The following is a 20,478-nucleotide window of genomic DNA, read 5'->3' on the forward strand; positions in this document are numbered from 1 at the left end:
AGTACAACGCCCATATTTTTTTGGCGCCAGGTATGATGCCACATCCTGTGACGCCGAAAAAAAACGACGCCCACAATTTTGGCGCAAAAAAACGTCTGAACGTCAAAAATGACCCAACCATGCACAAACTTCCGGCGTCAATTAGGGCGCCGGAAATGACAAAATTTTTGCGCCAAAAAAGTTCGCGCCAAGAATGACGCAATAAATTGAAGCATTTTCAGCCCCCGCGAGCCGAACAGCCCACAGGGAAAAAAAGTCAATTGAAAAAATTCTTTTAAGGTAAGAAAAAAATATTTCATATGCATTATCCCAAATAATGAAACTGACTGTCTGAAATAAGGAATACTGATTATCCTGAATCATGGCAAATATAAGTTTAAACACATATATTTAGAACTTTACATATAAAGTGCCCAACCATAGCTTAGAGTGTCATAATAAAATAAGACTTACTTACCCTAAGACACTCATCTACATATAGTAGACAGCCAAACCAGTACTGAAACGAGAATCAGTAGAGGTAATGGTATATAAGAGTATATCGTTGATCTGAAAAGGGAGGTAGGAGATGAATCTCTACGACCGATAACAGAGAACCTATGAAATAGATCCCCTAGAGGAAGACCATTGTATTCAAATAGGCAATACTCTCTTCACATCCCTCTGACATTCACTGCACTCTGAGAGGAAAACCGGGCTCCAGCCTGCTGTGAAGCGCATATCAACGTAGAATCTAGCACAAACTTACTTCACCACCTCCATGGGAGGCAAAGTTTGTAAAACTGAATTGTGGGTGTGGTGAGGGGTGTATTTATAGGCATTTTAAGGTTTGGGAAACTTTGCCCCTCCTGGTAGGAATGTATATCCCATACGTCACTAGCTCATGGACTCTTGCTAATTACATGAAAGAAATGTCTTTTAAAAACCAAGGACAGTGAGTCTAAAAGTAAGAAACAGGATACAAATACTAGATTCATTACCACTTATACAAGTGGAACCAAACAAATTGAAAAAATTCTAAAAAAACATTGGGGAATCCTACAAAAAAGACCCTGTATTAGTAAATATCCTTACTGAACCCCCCAAAGTCACGTATAGAAAAAAACAAGTGCACTAAAAACATTCTTGCACCAACAACACTTAAAAGAACTAAGAACAAAGAAAAAACTCCTCCAATTAAAGGTTTTTTTCAAATGTGGCAGGAAATGCTGCAGCCATACAAACAAAACCAAAGAAGAAAACAAATGGATTATAAACAATGACAAGGAAAAGGTAGTGTACCTATTAGAATGCTTGTGTCATAAAATTTACATAGGGCGCACCAAAAGAAGTCTGAAAAGACGTACACTAGAACATATCAACAATATAAAAGAAGTAGATTCTGAATATGGCATTGGGAGGCATTTGAACAATTCCATAACAAAAACAGTAATCAAGTTATCATTAACGCAATTGAACAAATACCTGAATCAAAAGGAAAAGAGAGACTGCTTGAGCAAAGGAAAAGAGAGACCTACTGGATTCACCGCCTGAGGTCACTACAACCAATAGGTCTCAACAAAGACATTGATCTCGTTGCTTTTTTTTTTAAAATAAAAAATAAAAATTCATGCTAATAACTAGCATGGATCTCTACCTGAACAATAACATCTTAACCCCTACAAGGACATAGGAATTCTATATCCTCCTGTCATTTTTTCCATTTTAAGAAACAAATGTTTATAAATATAAATGCATAGGTAAATAAAGAGCTAAAAGTTTTAAAATAAGCTTTATATTGAGCAAACATAATTGCTCTATTACAATCGGGGGTAATAAACAAATGGTAAAACACTAATTTCTTTATATGCTTCACATGAGTTAAAACTCTTTCATTGGAGCATATATGCAATGGATTGCTTCCCATGAGAGACAATGAATCCCATATTTTCATCATATATATCTTTTATTCAAATTTGTGTGCATAATCGTAAACACATAGGTAAAGCAGGAGCAACCGGCTTCTAAAATGAGCTAACCACAAAATGTTTTACATATTTCTTTATTCCACCCTGTTTCTGACATCTGTCCTTAAGAGAGATTGGCCACTTGTCACTTTAGAAATAAGCATTTAGTACTAAAAATCAAACAATTAAGTACCATTAACACTGCAGCAATCAATCTATTACCATATTCTAAACGCTATAAAAGCGTCACAATATGACTTGTGGGCATACCCTCTGATGAAGTGAACACAGGTTCACGAAAAGCGTAAGGGCACGCCCATTTGTGACGTCACTTCCGGTCCGGCGAGACCGCAACGCTCCAGAGTGCATCATAGCAAACCTGTCAGATACAGGTCCGGGAATCCAGCGCCATCCTACTAAGTGGAATACCTGAGAAGGACAAAAACTACATATTTATGCACAAAACAATATTAGGCAATTTCCACCAACAGTATTTACATACTTTGTGCAAACGAAACTTCACAGTTTAATCAGTGGCACACTTTGCGACTTCCCATCGTTTGTGCAAAGAGGCATCTATCCAAATCCCCTTCTTTGTTGAAAGAAGTTTTGTACAGTCTCTGCATGAGAACAAACTAACACCATCTTGAGCCTTTTTATATATTTTTTTAGCACAGACAATTGTTGCTGTTGTTGTGCTTCAATAAAGGGTACCTGTTTTTATCACATACTCACATCAGAGTCTTTTCTAAAGGAATCTACCATACTCCAGAGAGGGGAAGCATATTACTGTTTCCCAAAAAACCCACAAAAGACCACAGTATACTCATGAAAAAGAAAGGATTCGACTCACACCATACAGATGAAATTCATCACTAGAAACTAAAGATAACATACTCCACAGAGGAGAAGAATACCCCAAAGGCACCAGAAGGGGGAAAAAAAGAAGTACTGAACCTCAAAAGTACCATACTCCAACTGTTCACCAAGAGACAGATATCTTTAACACAGATAGGAATTAACTCCCTCCAACGCTCCTCACATACCTCACATGTTTGAGGTCTAAAAAGGTGAGCAACATTTTTACTTTTTGCACTATACTGTTAACTAGTATATTCATACTGCACCATAAATTGTTCTCTGTTTATGTTTTCTCCATCCTATGAGCGCTACAGTTTGGAACCCTCAACTCCTACCCATGTACACACACACACAAATATATATATATATATATATATATATATATATATATATATGTAACAGAAGTAAATGCACTCTCAGGGCTTCCACAAAATTCTTTATTGGAACGTTTTCGGGGTTCACAACCCCTTCATCAGCATGCTGATGAAGGGGTTGTGAACCCCGAAAATGTTCCAATAAAGAATTTTGTGGAAGCCCTGAGAGTGCATTTACTTCTGTTACATATGCTATTCATATTTGCACCCAGGCTAGTGTCTCTTGGTGGGCTGAACTGGAAATTGTTTGGATATATATATATATATATATATATATATATATATATATATATATATATATATATATATATATATATATATATATATATATATATATATATAAAGATGCATTCAGTGAGCCAAGTATGTAAAATAAGGAATAATAAATTTGGCCAAATGCATATGCCTTTCAAAATGATGCATCAGTTAATTTGCTAATGAATATTTAGAATATATTGGATAGGTTTATTACAATGTCAATGTCCCTTTAAGGGCTAGGTAGTAGGATAAAGAAGGCTAGGTTTAAGTGTATAAATATTGAACACAAGTGTAATGAAATTCAGCCCTGATGAAGCCCCATTCAGTGAACCTATAGGGGTGAAACGTACATGGCGTTGGCAATCTGGCCCTTTGTTTTGTGTAAATAAAGTGGCTTTTTTGATTACAACACACGTTTTCCAGTATGGACTTTGAAACCGAGTTACAAGTTACTATTGAGGGATGTCGGTGTTGGACATTGAAATTGGGCGAGAAATTGCCGCCCGGTATATGTGGTTCTAACTGAATCATCTACACAGAGTTACAGGCACTTCTACACCTGATCACAGTGAGCGATGATGTTACAGAGCCTGTGAACAGCCGACCGCACAAAGTATGTCTGTTTGTGTGACGTGCAAGACAGCCTCCATGGCACATGCGGTATTTGTATGGGAGTGATTGATACAACCGTAAAGCAGAGGAACTGTAACAGGTCTGACAGATCTGGTAAAAGAAGAGTGGAAGTTGAATAAGTGCCTTCAGACCTGGAGTGTGGTGCATACCGCAGTCATTTGGCAAACATTGTTCAATCAGCTGGAGGTTCTTTTCTGCCCAGCATAAGCAATGTACTGTGTGTTTAATTCTCTATCTTTTTTTTTTTTTCCAACAATTTTTTTATTGAGGTTGTACATAAAAATAACAACGATTAAGAGTACAGTAGGTAATACATTAGACACATCTTAAATTGGTTTACACAACAAGACATCTCAATGCAATTGTCTATTACTAAACTGAATAAATGAAACCTCATTTTATAATTATAAAAAGAAAAGTTGCACCTCCATTGTTTCAACAGGCCTCTCATGGACCCATGTAGATTGAAAGACTTAGGGAGGTGCTCTAATGGTCAACACGGTCATTTTTGGACCTGGAACTAAATATATTAATAATACACAATAAAGCTCTAGTGTAGGAACAAATATTATCTGTTGGGAGTGTTGATAAGAGCAATAAGAAAATAAATGTAAGGTACTGGTATAAATAGAAAGTATAAGTGAATATGACACTAAAGGGAACACTTCTAATCCAGCAAATTATGTAGCAACATACCGGCCGTGTGATATCCACTCGTGTACCCAGTAAAGGTAATTAAAACACTGAGGTCAGTTATTATAATATATCTTAGTAATATAGAGGGACATATAATACTAGTACGCAGACACTGACCTGGTGAGATAGTATACTTGTCTTTTAGCATGGGGGCAAAGTGCATATGGTAAGAGTCTCTCACATAAAGGGCAAAGATTATATGGCTTCTTTCTAATATATAGGGGCAATAGTTTTGTGATGTAGTCAGCCCCCCTGCTAAACTGAGATGAGAGTGATTCCCCAGGGTTCCCCCAACTAACCCCACAGAGAGTGTTAGAAGCTGTGGTAGAGCAACAGGGGTGATGTCTGCGTTTTTAACTGGCTGCTAGATGTATAGTCTAATATGCAGTGCACAATCAAGGGCCGTTATGCTGTATGTGGTGTTTAGAAACTAAGCTAAAAGTTCCTTAGAGAAGAACATGGCTAGAGCGGTATAATATACAATAATGTATGTGGTAAAGGGTATGAATACATAGTCATTAACAGGTGAAACACATACCAGACACAGCATCGCTGAGGGCTCAGAGGGATCGCTAATATTTTTTTTTGTATATAAACAGATATATTGGTATAAATAACAAGCCTATATTTTCTCAAAACCACTAAACAACCTAGGATGTTAAAACATAATGGTTATGATTTGAGTCAGCTCGCATGAGTTAAGCTGTGAGGAGATAGGAAAATATAGCTGATCCTAAGATATATGTAGGAAATCTTTAAACAGTTAAACCGTATATTTCATGCGGCAACAAACAAACTCAGTGGGCTAGGCAGGGCTTAGTTCCACCACTAACAGACATTTTACATTATATAAAGGGAGAGAGAAAAAACAATAAAAAATAATATGGAAATATATTGTGGTTGCAAGAGTCGTAGTTACTCCAAATCAAACTATTTGCTCTCTCTAACAGACTTTTCATAGGGAAATGTGGGGTCCATTTAAAAGTCTTTTCAATCAAAACACATTGTGTCACAACCAAAGAGAACGGTATGGGACATTGCAAGTCTTGTTACCCGATACCAGTTTTCCGTACTGCCTCCTCCGTCCCAGAGTTCAGAGGTGGCCCACCAGGGTCCCACCATGATTGCAGTAGGTCCTCAAATAGAAGGGTGGCAAGAGGTGACGGGAGCTGTGCGGCTTGCGTATGCAGATATGTAGGTGTAATGCTAAAGTCAATTTGACTAAGTCTTTCTCCCTTACCAGCTATCAAGTCCGCTCTTAGTATCGGCATGTCCGCACTGAGTGGCACAACGGGGGTTTCTCTCAGGTATAGCACTCGCATCCTCGTGGTGGAACCCATCAGCAAGGTGCCGGTGTTTACTTCAGCTCCGCTTCTATAAATGATGTGGCTGTTGCCTTGTACGGGAGTTACCGCGGATTGAGGCTGTGGGTTTCTATGAGGAGTGGCGGGAGGTATAAAGCTCTGCCTTACTGGGTTTCTTTTCTGCTTTACCTTTATGGGCTCCATGTTCTGCTCAGCAGAGGCCTCTGATTCTCAAGTTTTTCAGGCCAACAAAGTGCTCATGAAGCATCTCATAGATAGTGTCTTCTGATGCTCGTATTTCGGTATCCATTTCTGAACAAAGTGTGTAGTCAAGTAGGACTACTCGTAACCCAGTTACCCGGGGGGGAATGTGCGGTAGCTTAAAACACCACGGCCTGTCAGACAGAGTTGCTCGGTTTGACTAAACAGTATAGGCTAAAGATGCAATCCAGGAAGGCCCTTTCATATTCCACACAAGTCCTATAGAGATATAATCACCAAAGAATCTCAATTATCCTTTAGGAACCTAAAAAAAGGCTCATATATTTTATGTATAGGTCAGGAGCTTCCCCAAGATGCGTCCTGCCGGTTTAGCTCGTCGCTCTGCCCCCCAATTATCTATCTTTTCACTACTAAAACGGCTTTCAACACCCAAGGTGTTAATGTACGCCTTTAAGTGAAGAAAATTATAGGAGCTGATGAATTGTCTCTAAAAGGACTAAACATTATATACTTTGGATACTGTGTGCTTGGTTTCTAAACAAGGATGGACAATCCTATTTTGTATAAATAAAATTTGTGTTGTATTCTTAAAGGGCTATGATACTCTTAGGAGCAGTTATGCTTTCAAAGGGACTTTGTTAGGATATTATGTATATTGTATATTATTAATGTATGGGTTTATCACATGGAAGTATGCTTGTAACAGACAGGTGATTAACATAATAAAGTGCAACATTGTTGAATTTAAAAAGAGTGCAAATTTCCCTTACTTTACGAAAAGGACTTAATTTATCCTTTTCATTATTCTTTTTCTATTCCAGATATTAATAATTATTTTTAAGGGTCTGCACCTATTCTCCTTAGATTATATAGGAGGAATTTGAAACATATCAAAGAAGAGTATATAAATAGATAAACACGAGAATGCCTAAACATTTGCAATTGCAACATTTTGTGGGTGAAGTGGTGCATTATCTGACAGATATGCAGGGGTTGCCATGACTGTGTATATATATATTTTAATTAATAGATGGAGAGAAGATTAATCTTACAAGTTAATCTATTTCCTCTTGAGAAAGCAGCCAGTTGCAACCGGGAAACACGTTGGGGCAGTGTGTTAAAGCCATTGGAGGCGCAGTGGACTGCGGGTCTTGTCGGGGGATGACGTTACTTGCCGACTACAAAGATCAGTCACGAAGAACTCAGTGTACTCTGTGCCTTTAAGGATTATCTATGAGATCTTTTAATGCATTTATTCTGTTATGTTTGTGAGTACCCAAGTGTCTTGTAATAACGAAATCACACTATTTGGGGCTTTCTGTTTGTATTTGCACTCTAGATTCATGGAAGTGTACCTGGTGTTTAAAGCTGCAAGACAAGCAGTTTATTTGAAGGAGCGGCATTTGCGAATCAGTCAAATTTGAAATGACCTACATCAAGGAACCATCTGTTTGAATATTGCAACAACATTGCAACTACTTTCTCATCTATCAATTAAAGTAAGACTGCTACATTGTTATTCTGAACATTGCGCTATAACTACTGTTTTCATTTTTATATAGGTATAGATATATACAGATATATATAGGAAAATGTAATTAAAAATACAAAGAACATTTTCCCTTATGTGAAGAACATTGAAATGTAACATATTTGCAGTAAATACACAGTAAAACACAATTTTAAATATTAAAATTGAAGAAAAAATATTTTTATGTTTAAAGGTATTTGACTTGGAAAGGGCTCAAGTATGTATGTGTATATATAGACACACACACAAATATATATATATATATATATATATATATATATATATATATATATATATATATATATATATATATATAATAGGCATTTGCATTAAATATGTATGTATATAAACCCTTATAAACTATTTTTATTAAATAGTGTATATATGAGTTTATCACTTTATTTTAATGTATTTATGTTGTTTTTAGTGGAACTTTAATTTTAGCCCTAACCATTTACATGAGGTCTTCAGTTGCGCTTACCTTAAGGATTGGTGTTTGGAGTATTGCTAATAAAATAAAAAATAACTTTAGGAAAGAAAAAATGATTTTGTGGACTGGTATCAAATGTCAATAAGTACTTTTAGATACAATCTGGAATACCAATAAGTATCATTTTGTCATCGTGCCACATAGAGGCGTGTCCATCTTTTTTACAAATCCTTTGGACACCATTATTAACATATACGTCGATAATACCTGCCCATTAATGAGGTTGACCTTGCTTTGAAGAATTGTGATTGGTTACTAGAGATCATCTAACACCAATATTGATATGGTTATTTGAGCTAAACATATATAATATAACAGAAGAAAATGCCCACATTTTCCCATTTAGCTCAGTAGAACCAAAGGTAATCTCACCTCAATCAAGTCTATGAGGTTGCCAAACGTCTGTGACATGTCAATGGAGAGTTTTCCACCCTGGTAACATATCCGGTAGTGAATAATTTCCCCATTGTGACAAACACACAGCACATAATCTCCAGGGTGTCTGGCTGATTCTCTCACCAAAAAGAGTCCATCCTCTTTCGCATTTAGTAGTTCAACTGCCTGAGTCCCTGAAAGTGCCCCATGGAACCACCTGTGGTGGAAGCAGAGAAATGGGAGATATTTATTGGATAAAACAAAAATGTACTAAAATACATAATTGTAAGATTCATATGTTAATAAAGTCAGAGAAGTCTAAAGTATTACCATATCAAACAAAACTTAGTTCCACAAAAAGAAAAAAAATCTCATATTGGATAGTAGTATGATTAGGAGGGTGGCTGATTTATGGAACAGACTTCTAACAGAGGTGGTAAGGACAAATACTGTAAATGGAATCACGCATTTCTGGACTATAATGTTATGCTATTAACAATTTAAGCTTACACTACAAAAGGAAATATGCACACACTTGATGGGACTATTAGGTCTTATTTCCAGCAAATTCTATGTTTCTATAATAAAATAGCAAAGCAGATGATCTGTTTTGTGAATTTTTCTCTCATATCATGCTGAAAATGATGTATGCAAATTTCAGCAACATTACAATTGACGGGTAGGGACAGGGTTAATGGTAGCTTAGTTTAAGTGATGGTAAATTAAGTAATTTTGCATATTTTGAAAGTACTTTTAATTATAAGCATATCGATGTGCTTTATTATGAGACTCCATTACCTGCTTCAATGCTGCCTCTGTCTCACAATTCCTTATACTTCTGTTTGACAGGCAGCTGTTGCAGCCAATAGGAGATGCACTATACGCCCTATGTAAGCTACTGCCAGCATGCTCCTGTGCTGGTAACTTGAAGCCGACTCAGATTTAGACAGTAAATCACTACGGTAAAGCAGATTCACTGTTTAAGCTGAGCAAATATCATAGCGAACTGTCCACGGCTGGTAACGGGTCTTAGAAAAAATGTATTGTGTTGAGGACATAAATAAGCACATCAATATACTTATAAAGAAAAGTACTTTCAAAATATGCAAAATTACTTAGGTGAATTTACCATCACATGGGTGTTCCATAGGCAGAGTCAGGTCAGGGGAGGTGGAGTCTTAAGTGTTCTGAGGACAGAACCAGGTGGACGAGGGGTGTGGTCAGGCAGTTGTGGGATGTGGCCTGCTTAAAAAGGGGAAGGGCAAGAAGTAGTAGATTTGACAGTTTATTTATATCCATATTATGTTTATTAAAGGGACAGTCTACCATAGAATTGTTATTGTTTTAAAAGATAGATAATCCCTTTATTACCCATTCCCCAGTTTTGCATAACCAACACAGTTATATAAATATACTTTTTACCTTTGTGATTACCTTGTATCTAAGAACCTTCTTCCAGCCCCCTGATCACATGACTGTGTCTGTTTATTATCTATTGTCTTACATTTAGCATTATTTTGTGCTAAATCTTAAATAACCCCCTGTGCCTGAACACAGTGTTATCTATATGGCCCACGTGTACTTTCTGTCTCTTTGTGTTGAAAAGAGATTTAAAAAGCATGTGATAAGAGGCAGCCCTCAAAGGCTTAGAAATTAGCATATGAGCCTACCTATGTTTAGTTTAAACTAAGAATACCAAGAGAAAAAAGCAAATTTGATGATAAAAGTAAATTGGAAAGTTGATTAAAATTAAAAGTCCTATCTGAATAATGAAAGTTTAAGTTATACTAGACTGTCCCTTTAACTATTGTGTATTGTAACAAAATACATTTTCCATTGGAATAGATACTTTCCAATATTCCATATTAAAAAATATTCTGTATATATATATATATATAATAGGGAATTTTATTGCATTTTTTCTAAATTTATTTTTAGTTGGTGTTTGGATTTATTTAAGGGAAAGGATCAACAAGCCCATAAAAGTAAACATTTTAAATTTAAGATTTGTTAAGATCTGAGGTCAGATATTGCTAATCCAGGGCTGTAACAAGTGAGAAGTATCTAAAACAAAAAGACATTTGATTAAAGAATGATTGTGGGCTTGAACTTTTGCAAGTAGCAATTTATAGCTAAATATACACAAAATAGAGCAGATATGGTGCTCTTAGTATTGCCAGGTCAGCCATCTACCCTAGGTTGCAAAAAAAATAATCCCATTCCAATTAACTCTAACCCAAACCACCTCCACCACAAATAAACCTAGCCATACTGTCCCAATGCCATCATTTCAAATACACTTAACAACACTGTGCAAACTCTTCCACTAAACTAAATATTTTCCACTAAAAAATAAACCTCATAACTTACCCAGTGCCTTTCACTAACCATGAGCTATTTTCAGTGGGGAGGGGATAAAATTGGATAGTGTTACTAATGGACAATTGGCTGGAAGGTAAATTTAAAGGGGTTCCAAGAGGAGATTTTTTAGGGGGTGTTTGTTGTGGAGATTTTTAGAATTAAGGGGTTGGGACTGGGGGCTACATTTAAGTTAGTTGGGGGAGGTTGCAACCATTTGGTAGTATTTGAAATGTAGGGGGATTGGGTTATTCAATCCCCCTTCATTAAATAACTTAAACCAAAACGCTGGTATATCTGTTAATAAGCAACTTTATTACTGTATTCCTGTTCCACCTGTCAGTGTCCCTGCATTTAGGAGAAAAAAAGATTCCCGTCTAGTGAATTAACCTATAGCTACTATAGGATGTAGGATGTGTAATCACTCACGGCATGAGGCTGAGTTGAGAATCAACCTTGATAGGAGGACGAATGCGGACAGAGCTGGCGGACAACAGACCTTCCATCCCACTGGCATTGTGATAGGCTCGGTACAAACCTTTTTCCTGGCAAAGAAACGGAGAAACAGCATGATGAAAGAAATGAGATTCAAAGTGTCTGGTCAAATTATATCATGTAAAGTCATAAAATGAATTGAGTCAACTAAAATATTCATAATATAAAAGCAATAATGTATATGTAGATTACACTTACAGTTTACTCTGGAATGGAAATGTTAAAGGGAAATTTTAGTCAATTGTCTAAATTTATTCATCTTGGAAAGAAAAATTCAATATATTTGACAGTAAAAAAATATGTTTCTGTTCTGTTTCTGTCAAGCTTGTAGAGGTGTGTCTCTTTCCACCAATAGAGTTGAGGGAGTACTTATAAGTCAATCTGCATAGTAGGAAACATGCAACTGATACTTTCTAATTTTATATTAAACTGCTTTTAGTTAATATATTTTTAACAAGCAAAAATATTGTTTTCCAATTTGATTATGCATTATACATTTTTTACGTAAAATTATCCTTTCATGAGTGTTAACTAAGTTAATGGAAGGTTTAGATTAGGGTTGTTCAGTTTAAGGGTGTCAGGGTATCTGTAGATATCAGTGGACAATATATATATATATATATATATATATATATATATATTAAGATAAAATAAGTATGAAATCTCTCTAATAGTAAGTTTGAGCATGCTCATTTTATCACTGAATACATTCTGTCCATTCCAAATCTTAGATAAGACATAAGATGCATTTCTCCTGATTAACATAGCATCTAAGAGTTCAAAAGAAAGCATCGGTATCATTAACCAGCACAAACCCCTGGGTTGATGGAGCCAATAGTCTGTGTTTTGGTGGAAGATATGATCAAAAGCCCCAAACCCCCTTTTTCCTAAATACAATATTTCAGCTAAAAACAAAAGGTTTAGAGGTTTAGCTTTTGAAGCTAACAGCCCCGTAGGGGGTAACAAACAGAACTTCTGAGAATACAGTAATTAGCACAGACTTGTTAATTGCCCCTGAGCCTTAGATAAATATGTACTGAACCAAACAGAAACACATGTTTGTATTGTAGCTCAAATTCATTTTAAAATACAACTTGTATTTAAATTTCAAGTATAATTGCTTCTCAGATTGTATAAATATCTATATATGGATATGGGAAATGCAATTCAGATTTATAATAGATTAAATTACAATTGTAATAATCCCATTTTTTAAATATATAACATGTTTTTGTTTTTCTATCTTCCAGATTTGGCTAATAAGTGCTAATACAGGATTGCCTGCAAGGGGTGACCTAAGTCATATTATATGGTGTATAGGAAGTCTATATTAATATTTTCTATTTTAACATAGAAATTGATAAATATGTTGTTTGGTGTCAAATTTTACATTTTCTGTTATGCTAAATGAAATATAGATGCTGACAAGAGAGGTTTATTAATGCTAAAAGTTATAGTATGTTAAATAATCACTTTATAAGGATGTATTAAATTGTTAGCAATATTGATGATGAGATCTGCATTTGCGGTTGTTTGCTGCCCCCTAGGGGATTAAAACTTATATGATAGCCAAATGAATTGACTGTTTAAAACATATGCAAATCCAAATAACCAATCAATGCTCAGCTCCGTTAAGGACAGATCAGGGACAAGCATCAAAAGGGCCTATCAAAATCTTGTGGGAAGGATTAAAGAAACAGGGGAGGAATTCTTTATTTTTGGAATAAAGGTCCAGACTCACTGCTAAAGGAGACAGACAAAAAGAAGCATTAACTTTTGAAGAGAAAATACATAGGCTTTGGTGCCAAGCATATTCTCTGCCATTTTTGGGGACACTTTCTTGAACAAAGAAAGATTAACAATTCTTAAAGTCTATACCTGTGCACATTGTGAGTAAACCCTCCATAGATGACCCACAAGAAACTCTGGAATATGAAACATTGATTTGCTTATTTGGGTAAAGTATATAATTTGATATTTTAAAGCAAATACATTCATTATTGCTACAATCTAATTGCAGTTAGTAATTTTAAAATGGCACTTTGTATTTTAGCTTGCATTCATAATCCTGTGTGGTTTAAAACTAATCTTTTGTTTGCCAAGTAATTTATAATTGTAGCCATATAAATATATTTTAGAATTTGCCTTATTGCTGCTAAAGAATTTATTTCATCTTAGATAAATTGATTGGCATATAAACTGGCTGTTTATATTAAGAATATATATAACTTCTGGTGTTTTAATTAGAGTTGTATTGAATCATTTGTGTGCTAAATAGCTTAAGTATATTTGTCTGGAAGTTAACAAACCATACCTTGGCATCTCATTGTGATATTTAAATGCAACTCTGATTTGGGAGGTTATTGTGAATAAGGTAGTTTTTATGATCTTTATATAGGATATTATAACAGCATAAACGTGTATAGTTTGATTCATAATCTGGTTCCTATAAATATAATTCAATGTGTTTATAAATTTAACTAATATAAAGAATTTAGGAATTTACATTAATTTTAATTGTTTCGTATAGGCATTTTATTGTGGGTTTATTTTAAAGAATAATTATTAAATATATTGTATTATAACTCGGCCATATACTGACAAGGGGGATATTTATCAAAGCTTCAACTGAAAATATGCTAGAATTTCACTTCGTTATTGTTGCGCGATTAATCTGCCGTTGTTATCAAAGCGTCAACATTGGCAAATGTTGAAATTTGTGACGTAACATATGATCCCGCAATCTCAATCCAACGCAGATTTATGCAAGTTGAAAACCCGTGAAATTTGAGCGGAATCATGTTCATTTGCTCTCCTATAGCTAACTTCCTTTTTATTAGTTGGAAAAATCTGTGTGCACCATGTTTAAGCCATGTAATACAAGTGCCACTCTCCACTTCACGCCATATTTGTCTCAACACTTTTTCGCACCAATTTATGACGCAAACTCCTAAATAACCTACACACTAGTGAATTTTTCCACCACTTTTGATTGTAATATGCCTAATCACATGATTTATGACATCAGCCAATCTGAATCAAATACACATTATAAACTATCACTAATGAATCAAATTGCTTGATACTTGTGTCATTGATCACTCATCAAAACTTGTAAGTGCCATTTGTTACATTGTGTATTATACTTTGAAAATATGTATATGTGAAATTAGTATTAAAGATAAACATTAATGCTGACATTAGGACACACAGTGTAATATTTTAGACAAGGATTTTAAAATTCAAATTGATGTTTGATTCAATATAATCTTAAAATGATAGCTCAAATGGATAGCCCACCTAACTTTAAACTGTCATGATTCAGATACAGCAGAAATTAAAATCACCTCTTTACTGTCATGCTATTTTCAGTGTATTTCTTCCTTCTCTTGAATTTATTTTTCAGTAAGTAAAATGTCATCTTATATGCCAGCCCATTTTATAACACCTGTGTAGGGGTGTTTTTAAAAAACATAGATTGCAATCAGGAGGGGTTAGACAGGTGCAGAGAGAAACCTGGCCCAGCTCTTAAAGGGACAGGAAACCCCCAAATATTCTTTCATGATTTGGATAGAACATACAATTTTAAACAACTTTCCAATTTACTTGTATTCTCAAATTTACTTAATTCCCTTGTTATCCTTTGCTGAAGGAACAGCATTGCACTACTGGCAGCTAGCTAAACACATCTATTTAGCCAATCACAAGAGTCAAATGTGTGCAGGCACCAATTAGCAGCTAGGTCCCACTAGTGCAACTTAAATTTTTACTTTCCTATCCCTTTAATATATCCATTGAGGGGGGGCGGAGCCAGCTACAGAAGAGACAAGACGTGCAGCTCATGAGCTCCTGATAAACAAATTGATTTGGGGCTATATTTCCCAGATCCAAGCAAAGTTCCTGATCTACACTTACAAATAGGGAAAGCAGCCACTTTAAAAACCCAGTTGGCAAATTTATATAGCTACTGCGGCAACTTTTGAGACCCTAATTGATTGGATTGGCCACGAGGCGATAGTGACTGTAGGCCCAAGAGACGCTGCGTGATCTAACTGGAGCTCTTTTTCATATGCCCAAACATGGAATATTTTTACTCACAGGCACGTGCACTACTAAATGACTTTAAGGAGAAGATGTTTCACAGTTTAGACGAGCTACTCCCTACAACTGGGGTTCATCCTATAAGAGAAGTCCATCTGATATCCGGAGCGGCAGAGGGCACAGGCTCGATAATGTACCGCAAGAGTTCTCAGCTAATCACGAGCGGTTCTGTGCCGGAGCAAAAGCTTGACCGCCCCAGGCAGGTTTACGACGTATGCAAGATGTACAATCTACAAACTTCCTACCTAGCTTTGGGAGCCATGGATGTCATTGGGGGAAGGCATGTGAATACCGCACGGCCATCTATGAAGTCCACTTCACACGAGCCACAGTAGAGAGCGTTCTTAGAACCCATAGCAGAGAAGTGCCTGCTGAGGGACGGTCTATACACAGGTGATGACCCTTTGCGGTCCGTAGGTGTCCTGATAGTGCCTGCCGGGTTGCACCCTAGAACAAGTATTAAGATGATTAACATCACAGCACAGCTTCCGCAGGGGATATACGAGCATGGCTGCACTTGCAATGTGCCTGGTGTCCAGTTCACTGTTCCCTTACCGCAGTCGGCGTGGGCTAAAACAACAGGGCTTCCCACAGTAAGAAGGAGATGAGTTCTCCAGAAGTTTAAGTCTTCCTCCTTTTGACTGATAATTTATAAGACACTCACTGGTTACTTTGATACAGAATTTTTATGTCGATGTCAGACGGACTTATTGTGTTTTACCTTTTTACTCCTTATGTTTTTCTGTGTTTTGCCTTTATTATGCTAAAATTGCCTACGCACTAAGAGATACTGATATGCGGACTGTATTCTCTAAAGCCTCTTCTCTTTGGGCATGTGAAAATTAATTACTCCCTTATTTTCTACCATTCCACTAACAGTGGGAACACCTACCAAGGAAAAATGTTGTGCCATCCTCTCCAAGTGAGCTGGACGAATATGACAATTGTCTTTTGTTTATTACAGTTATATTTAGCTCACACCAGCTGTTTGCATTAGTATTAATGTACTTTATTCTATTGGTATACCGCACCACCTCTCAGAGGCACCTAAGGGTTACTCAGAGCAGATGTTCTTATGTCTACTAACAGAAGCCCTGACCAAATATTATGCTATGTGTGTCTACTTCAGATGGAGGTGGGCAAATGACATGAGATGCAGATTAAGACATGAGAGGAAACTTGGTAAACTTTTTGTGGGGCAAAACTAAACTTTTAAGTCTTAATATACATGCAAATCCTTATGATGGAAATTGCTCTGATGCATGTTTGTCTACCTTATTACTATACATATCACCTGTATGCATATCTGTCTAAAACTGTACTTTGCTTTGCTGTGGGGCATAGGGCCCATGTCCATGTGGCGGGGTGGTATAGTATATGACGGTAGAAAGCCTTCCTAGTAAATCTACCTGATAATATATTAAATGTAAATTGAGCTTACTGTGGCGACTATTTAGACTTTCTGCATCTATCCTAACATAGGACGAGGCTTCCAATAAGATACTATGCGGAGTGTAATGAAGTGCAGTATTTTATGATAGTCCCTTATAGTTATCAATGTCTATCTCTCAAACTAAATCTTCAACAATATGAATACAACGTGCATACTCTGGGAGTATTTGTTTGGCCTCCTAATATTTGTGCTTAAGCTCAACATAGCTAGTTAATGGATAGTTTTCACACACTTTTAACATCACTTGTTATAACCTATATAGAATTGAGGAAGTTATATATATTACTTCTAATACTGCTTTCCCTAAGAAAAAAAAGAGTGAAGAGGCTCTCAGCGGCCGAGGCAGCGCTTTGTATTTTATTTACTTGTTTCAGCAGTATCCTTATGTTATAGTAATGATATTTATATCCTCCATAGTAACCCATATCACTCCCCCCCCCAATCCTCATATTTAAGTTTTGCATATATTTATGCTGTTTTCCACCCCACCATGTCTTGACTATTTAAAGTAACTTCCGGCAACCTTTTGTGAGCTAATATGCGCCATATATATAATTACATTACTCCAGCTTAGAGATAATTTTTAATCAAGGTTGATACTGCTAGCTATAATGTCTAGACCATATTTAGTTGTCACTCCCACCATATCACTGTGTGCCAACCATGCGCCCTAGAGGTCTTACTTAATATTTCTGTTTTTTCCATAACCAATTCCTACTCTTGTTTGTTATATTTATATATATAGCTCCCCCCTACCACCAATACACTCTGGCATCCGTAAATATGCTTGACGTGTTCTAATGCGGTTTCCCTAGATAAATACCGCAAATGTAATCAGATTTTTTCTTATGTATTGAAGTTTGAACCTTATATCCTTGCTTCATATTACATAACTATGCATTTTTATAATAAGAAATCTATATATATAAACTTTAAACCACACGGTAGTTCTACTTCTACTTCAATATCTATTTTCCCCCGCTATAAAAGACTTATATGTTATTCTTCTTTTCACTGCGGGAAAATGTCCCTTCACACAGTTTTAGTATAATATTACTTATATTCATTTAGGCAGCAACCTGATAAGTTATTCAATAATTGTAACATCCCTGTGATGTTTTTTTGTCCTCATATTAGCAGGTTGTTTATGTTTAGTATTCACTGTTGTTTATTATGTTACTGCTTTTCCCTATGCAACACTTGTGTAAAGAACTGGGCCCAAGAGGTCCTAAAGGCTCATTAAGGGAACTACTTCTAAGGGAAAAAAAAGTGAAAATCTGAGGTTCCTTCTTTTTTTCTTTTTTCTTTTGATTGTTAAATACTAGGCTACAACAACAAATTGGATTGTAAACATATGTTAGGATATTTGATATGCTCCTGTACTAAGCTCAAGATACTCTCGCCTAGATTTAGAGTTCTGCGGCCAAAGGGGTGCGTTAGCTACGCTGGCTTTTTTTCTGGCCGCACCTTTCAAATACCGCTGGTATTTAGAGTTCACAGAATGGCTGCGTTAGGCTCCAAAAAAGGAGCGTATAGCATATTTACCGCAACTTCAACTCTCGATACCAGCGGTGCTTACGGACGCGGCCAGCTTAAAAAACGTGCTCATGCACGATTCCCCCATAGAAAACAATGGGGCAGTTTGAGCTGAAAAAAAACCTAACACCTGCAAAAAAGCCGCGTTCAGCTCCTAACGCAGCCCCATTGTTTTCTATGTGGAAACACTTCCTACGTCTGCACCTAACACTCTAACATGTACCCCGAGTCTAAACACCCCTAACCTTACACTTATTAACCCCTAATCTGCCGCCCCCGCTATCGCTGACCCCTGCATATTATTTTTAACCCCTAATCTGCCGCTTCGTACACCCCCGCCACCTACATTATCCCTATGTACCCCTAATCTGCTGCCCTAACATCGCCGACCCCTATATTATATTTATTAACCCCTAATCTGCCGCCCCCAACGTCGCCTCCACCTAACTACACTTATTAACCCCTAATCTGCCGACCGGACCTGAGCGCTACTATAATAAATGTATTAACCCCTAATCCGCCTCACTCCCGCCTCAATAACCCTATAATAAATAGTATTAACCCCTAATCTGCCCTCCCTAACATTGCCGACACCTAACTTCAAGTATTAACCCCTAATCTGCCGACAGGAGCTCACCGCTACTCTAATAAATTTATTAACCCCTAAAGCTAAGTCTAACTTTAACCCTAACACCCCCCTAAATTAAATTTAATTTAAATCTAACGAAATAAATTAACTCTTATTAAATAAATTATTCCTATTTAAAGCTAAATACTTACCTGTAAAATAAACCCTAATATAGCTACAATATAAATTATAATTATATTATAGCTATTTTAGGATTTATATTTATTTTACAGGTAACTTTGTATTTATTTTAACCAGGTACAATAACTATTAAATAGTTAAGAACTATTTAATAGCTAAAATAGTTAAAATAATTACAAAATTACCTGTAAAATAAATCCTAACCTAAGTTACAATTAAACCTAACACTACACTATCAATAAATAAATTAAATAAACTACCTACAATTATCTACAATTAAACCTAACACTACACTATCAATACATTAATTAAATACAATACCTACAAATAACTACAATTAAATAAACTAACTAAAGTACAAAAAATAAAAAAGAACTAAGTTACAAAAAATAATAAAATATTTACAAACATTAGAAAAATATTACAACAATTTTAAACTAATTACACCTACTCTAAGCCCCCTAATAAAATAAACAAAGAACCCCCAAAATAAAAAAATGCCCTACCCTATTCTAAATTAAAAAAGTTCAAAGCTCTTTTACCTTACCAGCCCTGAAAAGGGCCCTTTGCGGGGCTTGCCCCAAAGAATTCAGCTCTTTTGCCTGTAAAAAACCCCACATACAATACCCCCCCCCAACATTACAACCGACCACCCACATACCCCTAATCTAACCCAAACCCCCTTAAATAAACCTAACACTAAGCCCCTGAAGATCTTCCTACCTTATCTTCACCTCACCGGGTATCACCGATCGGTCCTGGCTCCAAAATCTTCATCCAACCCAAGCGGGGGCTGGCGATCCATAATCCTGCGGCTGAAGAGGTCCAGAAGAGGCTCCAAAGTCTTCATCCTATCCAGGAAGAAGAGGCGATCCAGACCGACAACCATCTTGATCCAAGCGGCATCTTCTATCTTCATCCGATGAGGAACGGCTCCATCGTGAAGACCTCCAGCGCGGATCAATCTTCTTCCAACGACATCCAACTGAAGAATGACGGTTCCTTTAAGGGACGTCATCCAAGATGGCGTCCCTCGAATTCCGATTGGCTGATAGGATTCTATCAGCCAATCGGAA

The 20,478-nt window shown here is 36.3% G+C and overlaps 1 protein-coding gene across 1 annotated transcript in view; it reads right to left on the reverse strand.

Moving 5' to 3' along the window:
• MATK (megakaryocyte-associated tyrosine kinase) overlaps positions 1-20,478 on the reverse strand; it is a 138,164-nt gene that overhangs the window by 84,854 nt on the left and 32,832 nt on the right. Inside the window, exons 3-4 of the mRNA XM_053700730.1 lie at positions 11,478-11,593; positions 8,688-8,907 (exon numbers count right to left, since the gene is read on the reverse strand). Of these exons, the coding sequence (XP_053556705.1) occupies positions 8,688-8,907; positions 11,478-11,593 (336 nt within the window). The remainder of the gene's footprint in view (positions 1-8,687; positions 8,908-11,477; positions 11,594-20,478) is intronic.

Source organism: Bombina bombina, chromosome 2, assembly GCF_027579735.1.
Source record: "Bombina bombina isolate aBomBom1 chromosome 2, aBomBom1.pri, whole genome shotgun sequence".
NCBI lineage: Eukaryota > Metazoa > Chordata > Amphibia > Anura > Bombinatoridae > Bombina > Bombina bombina.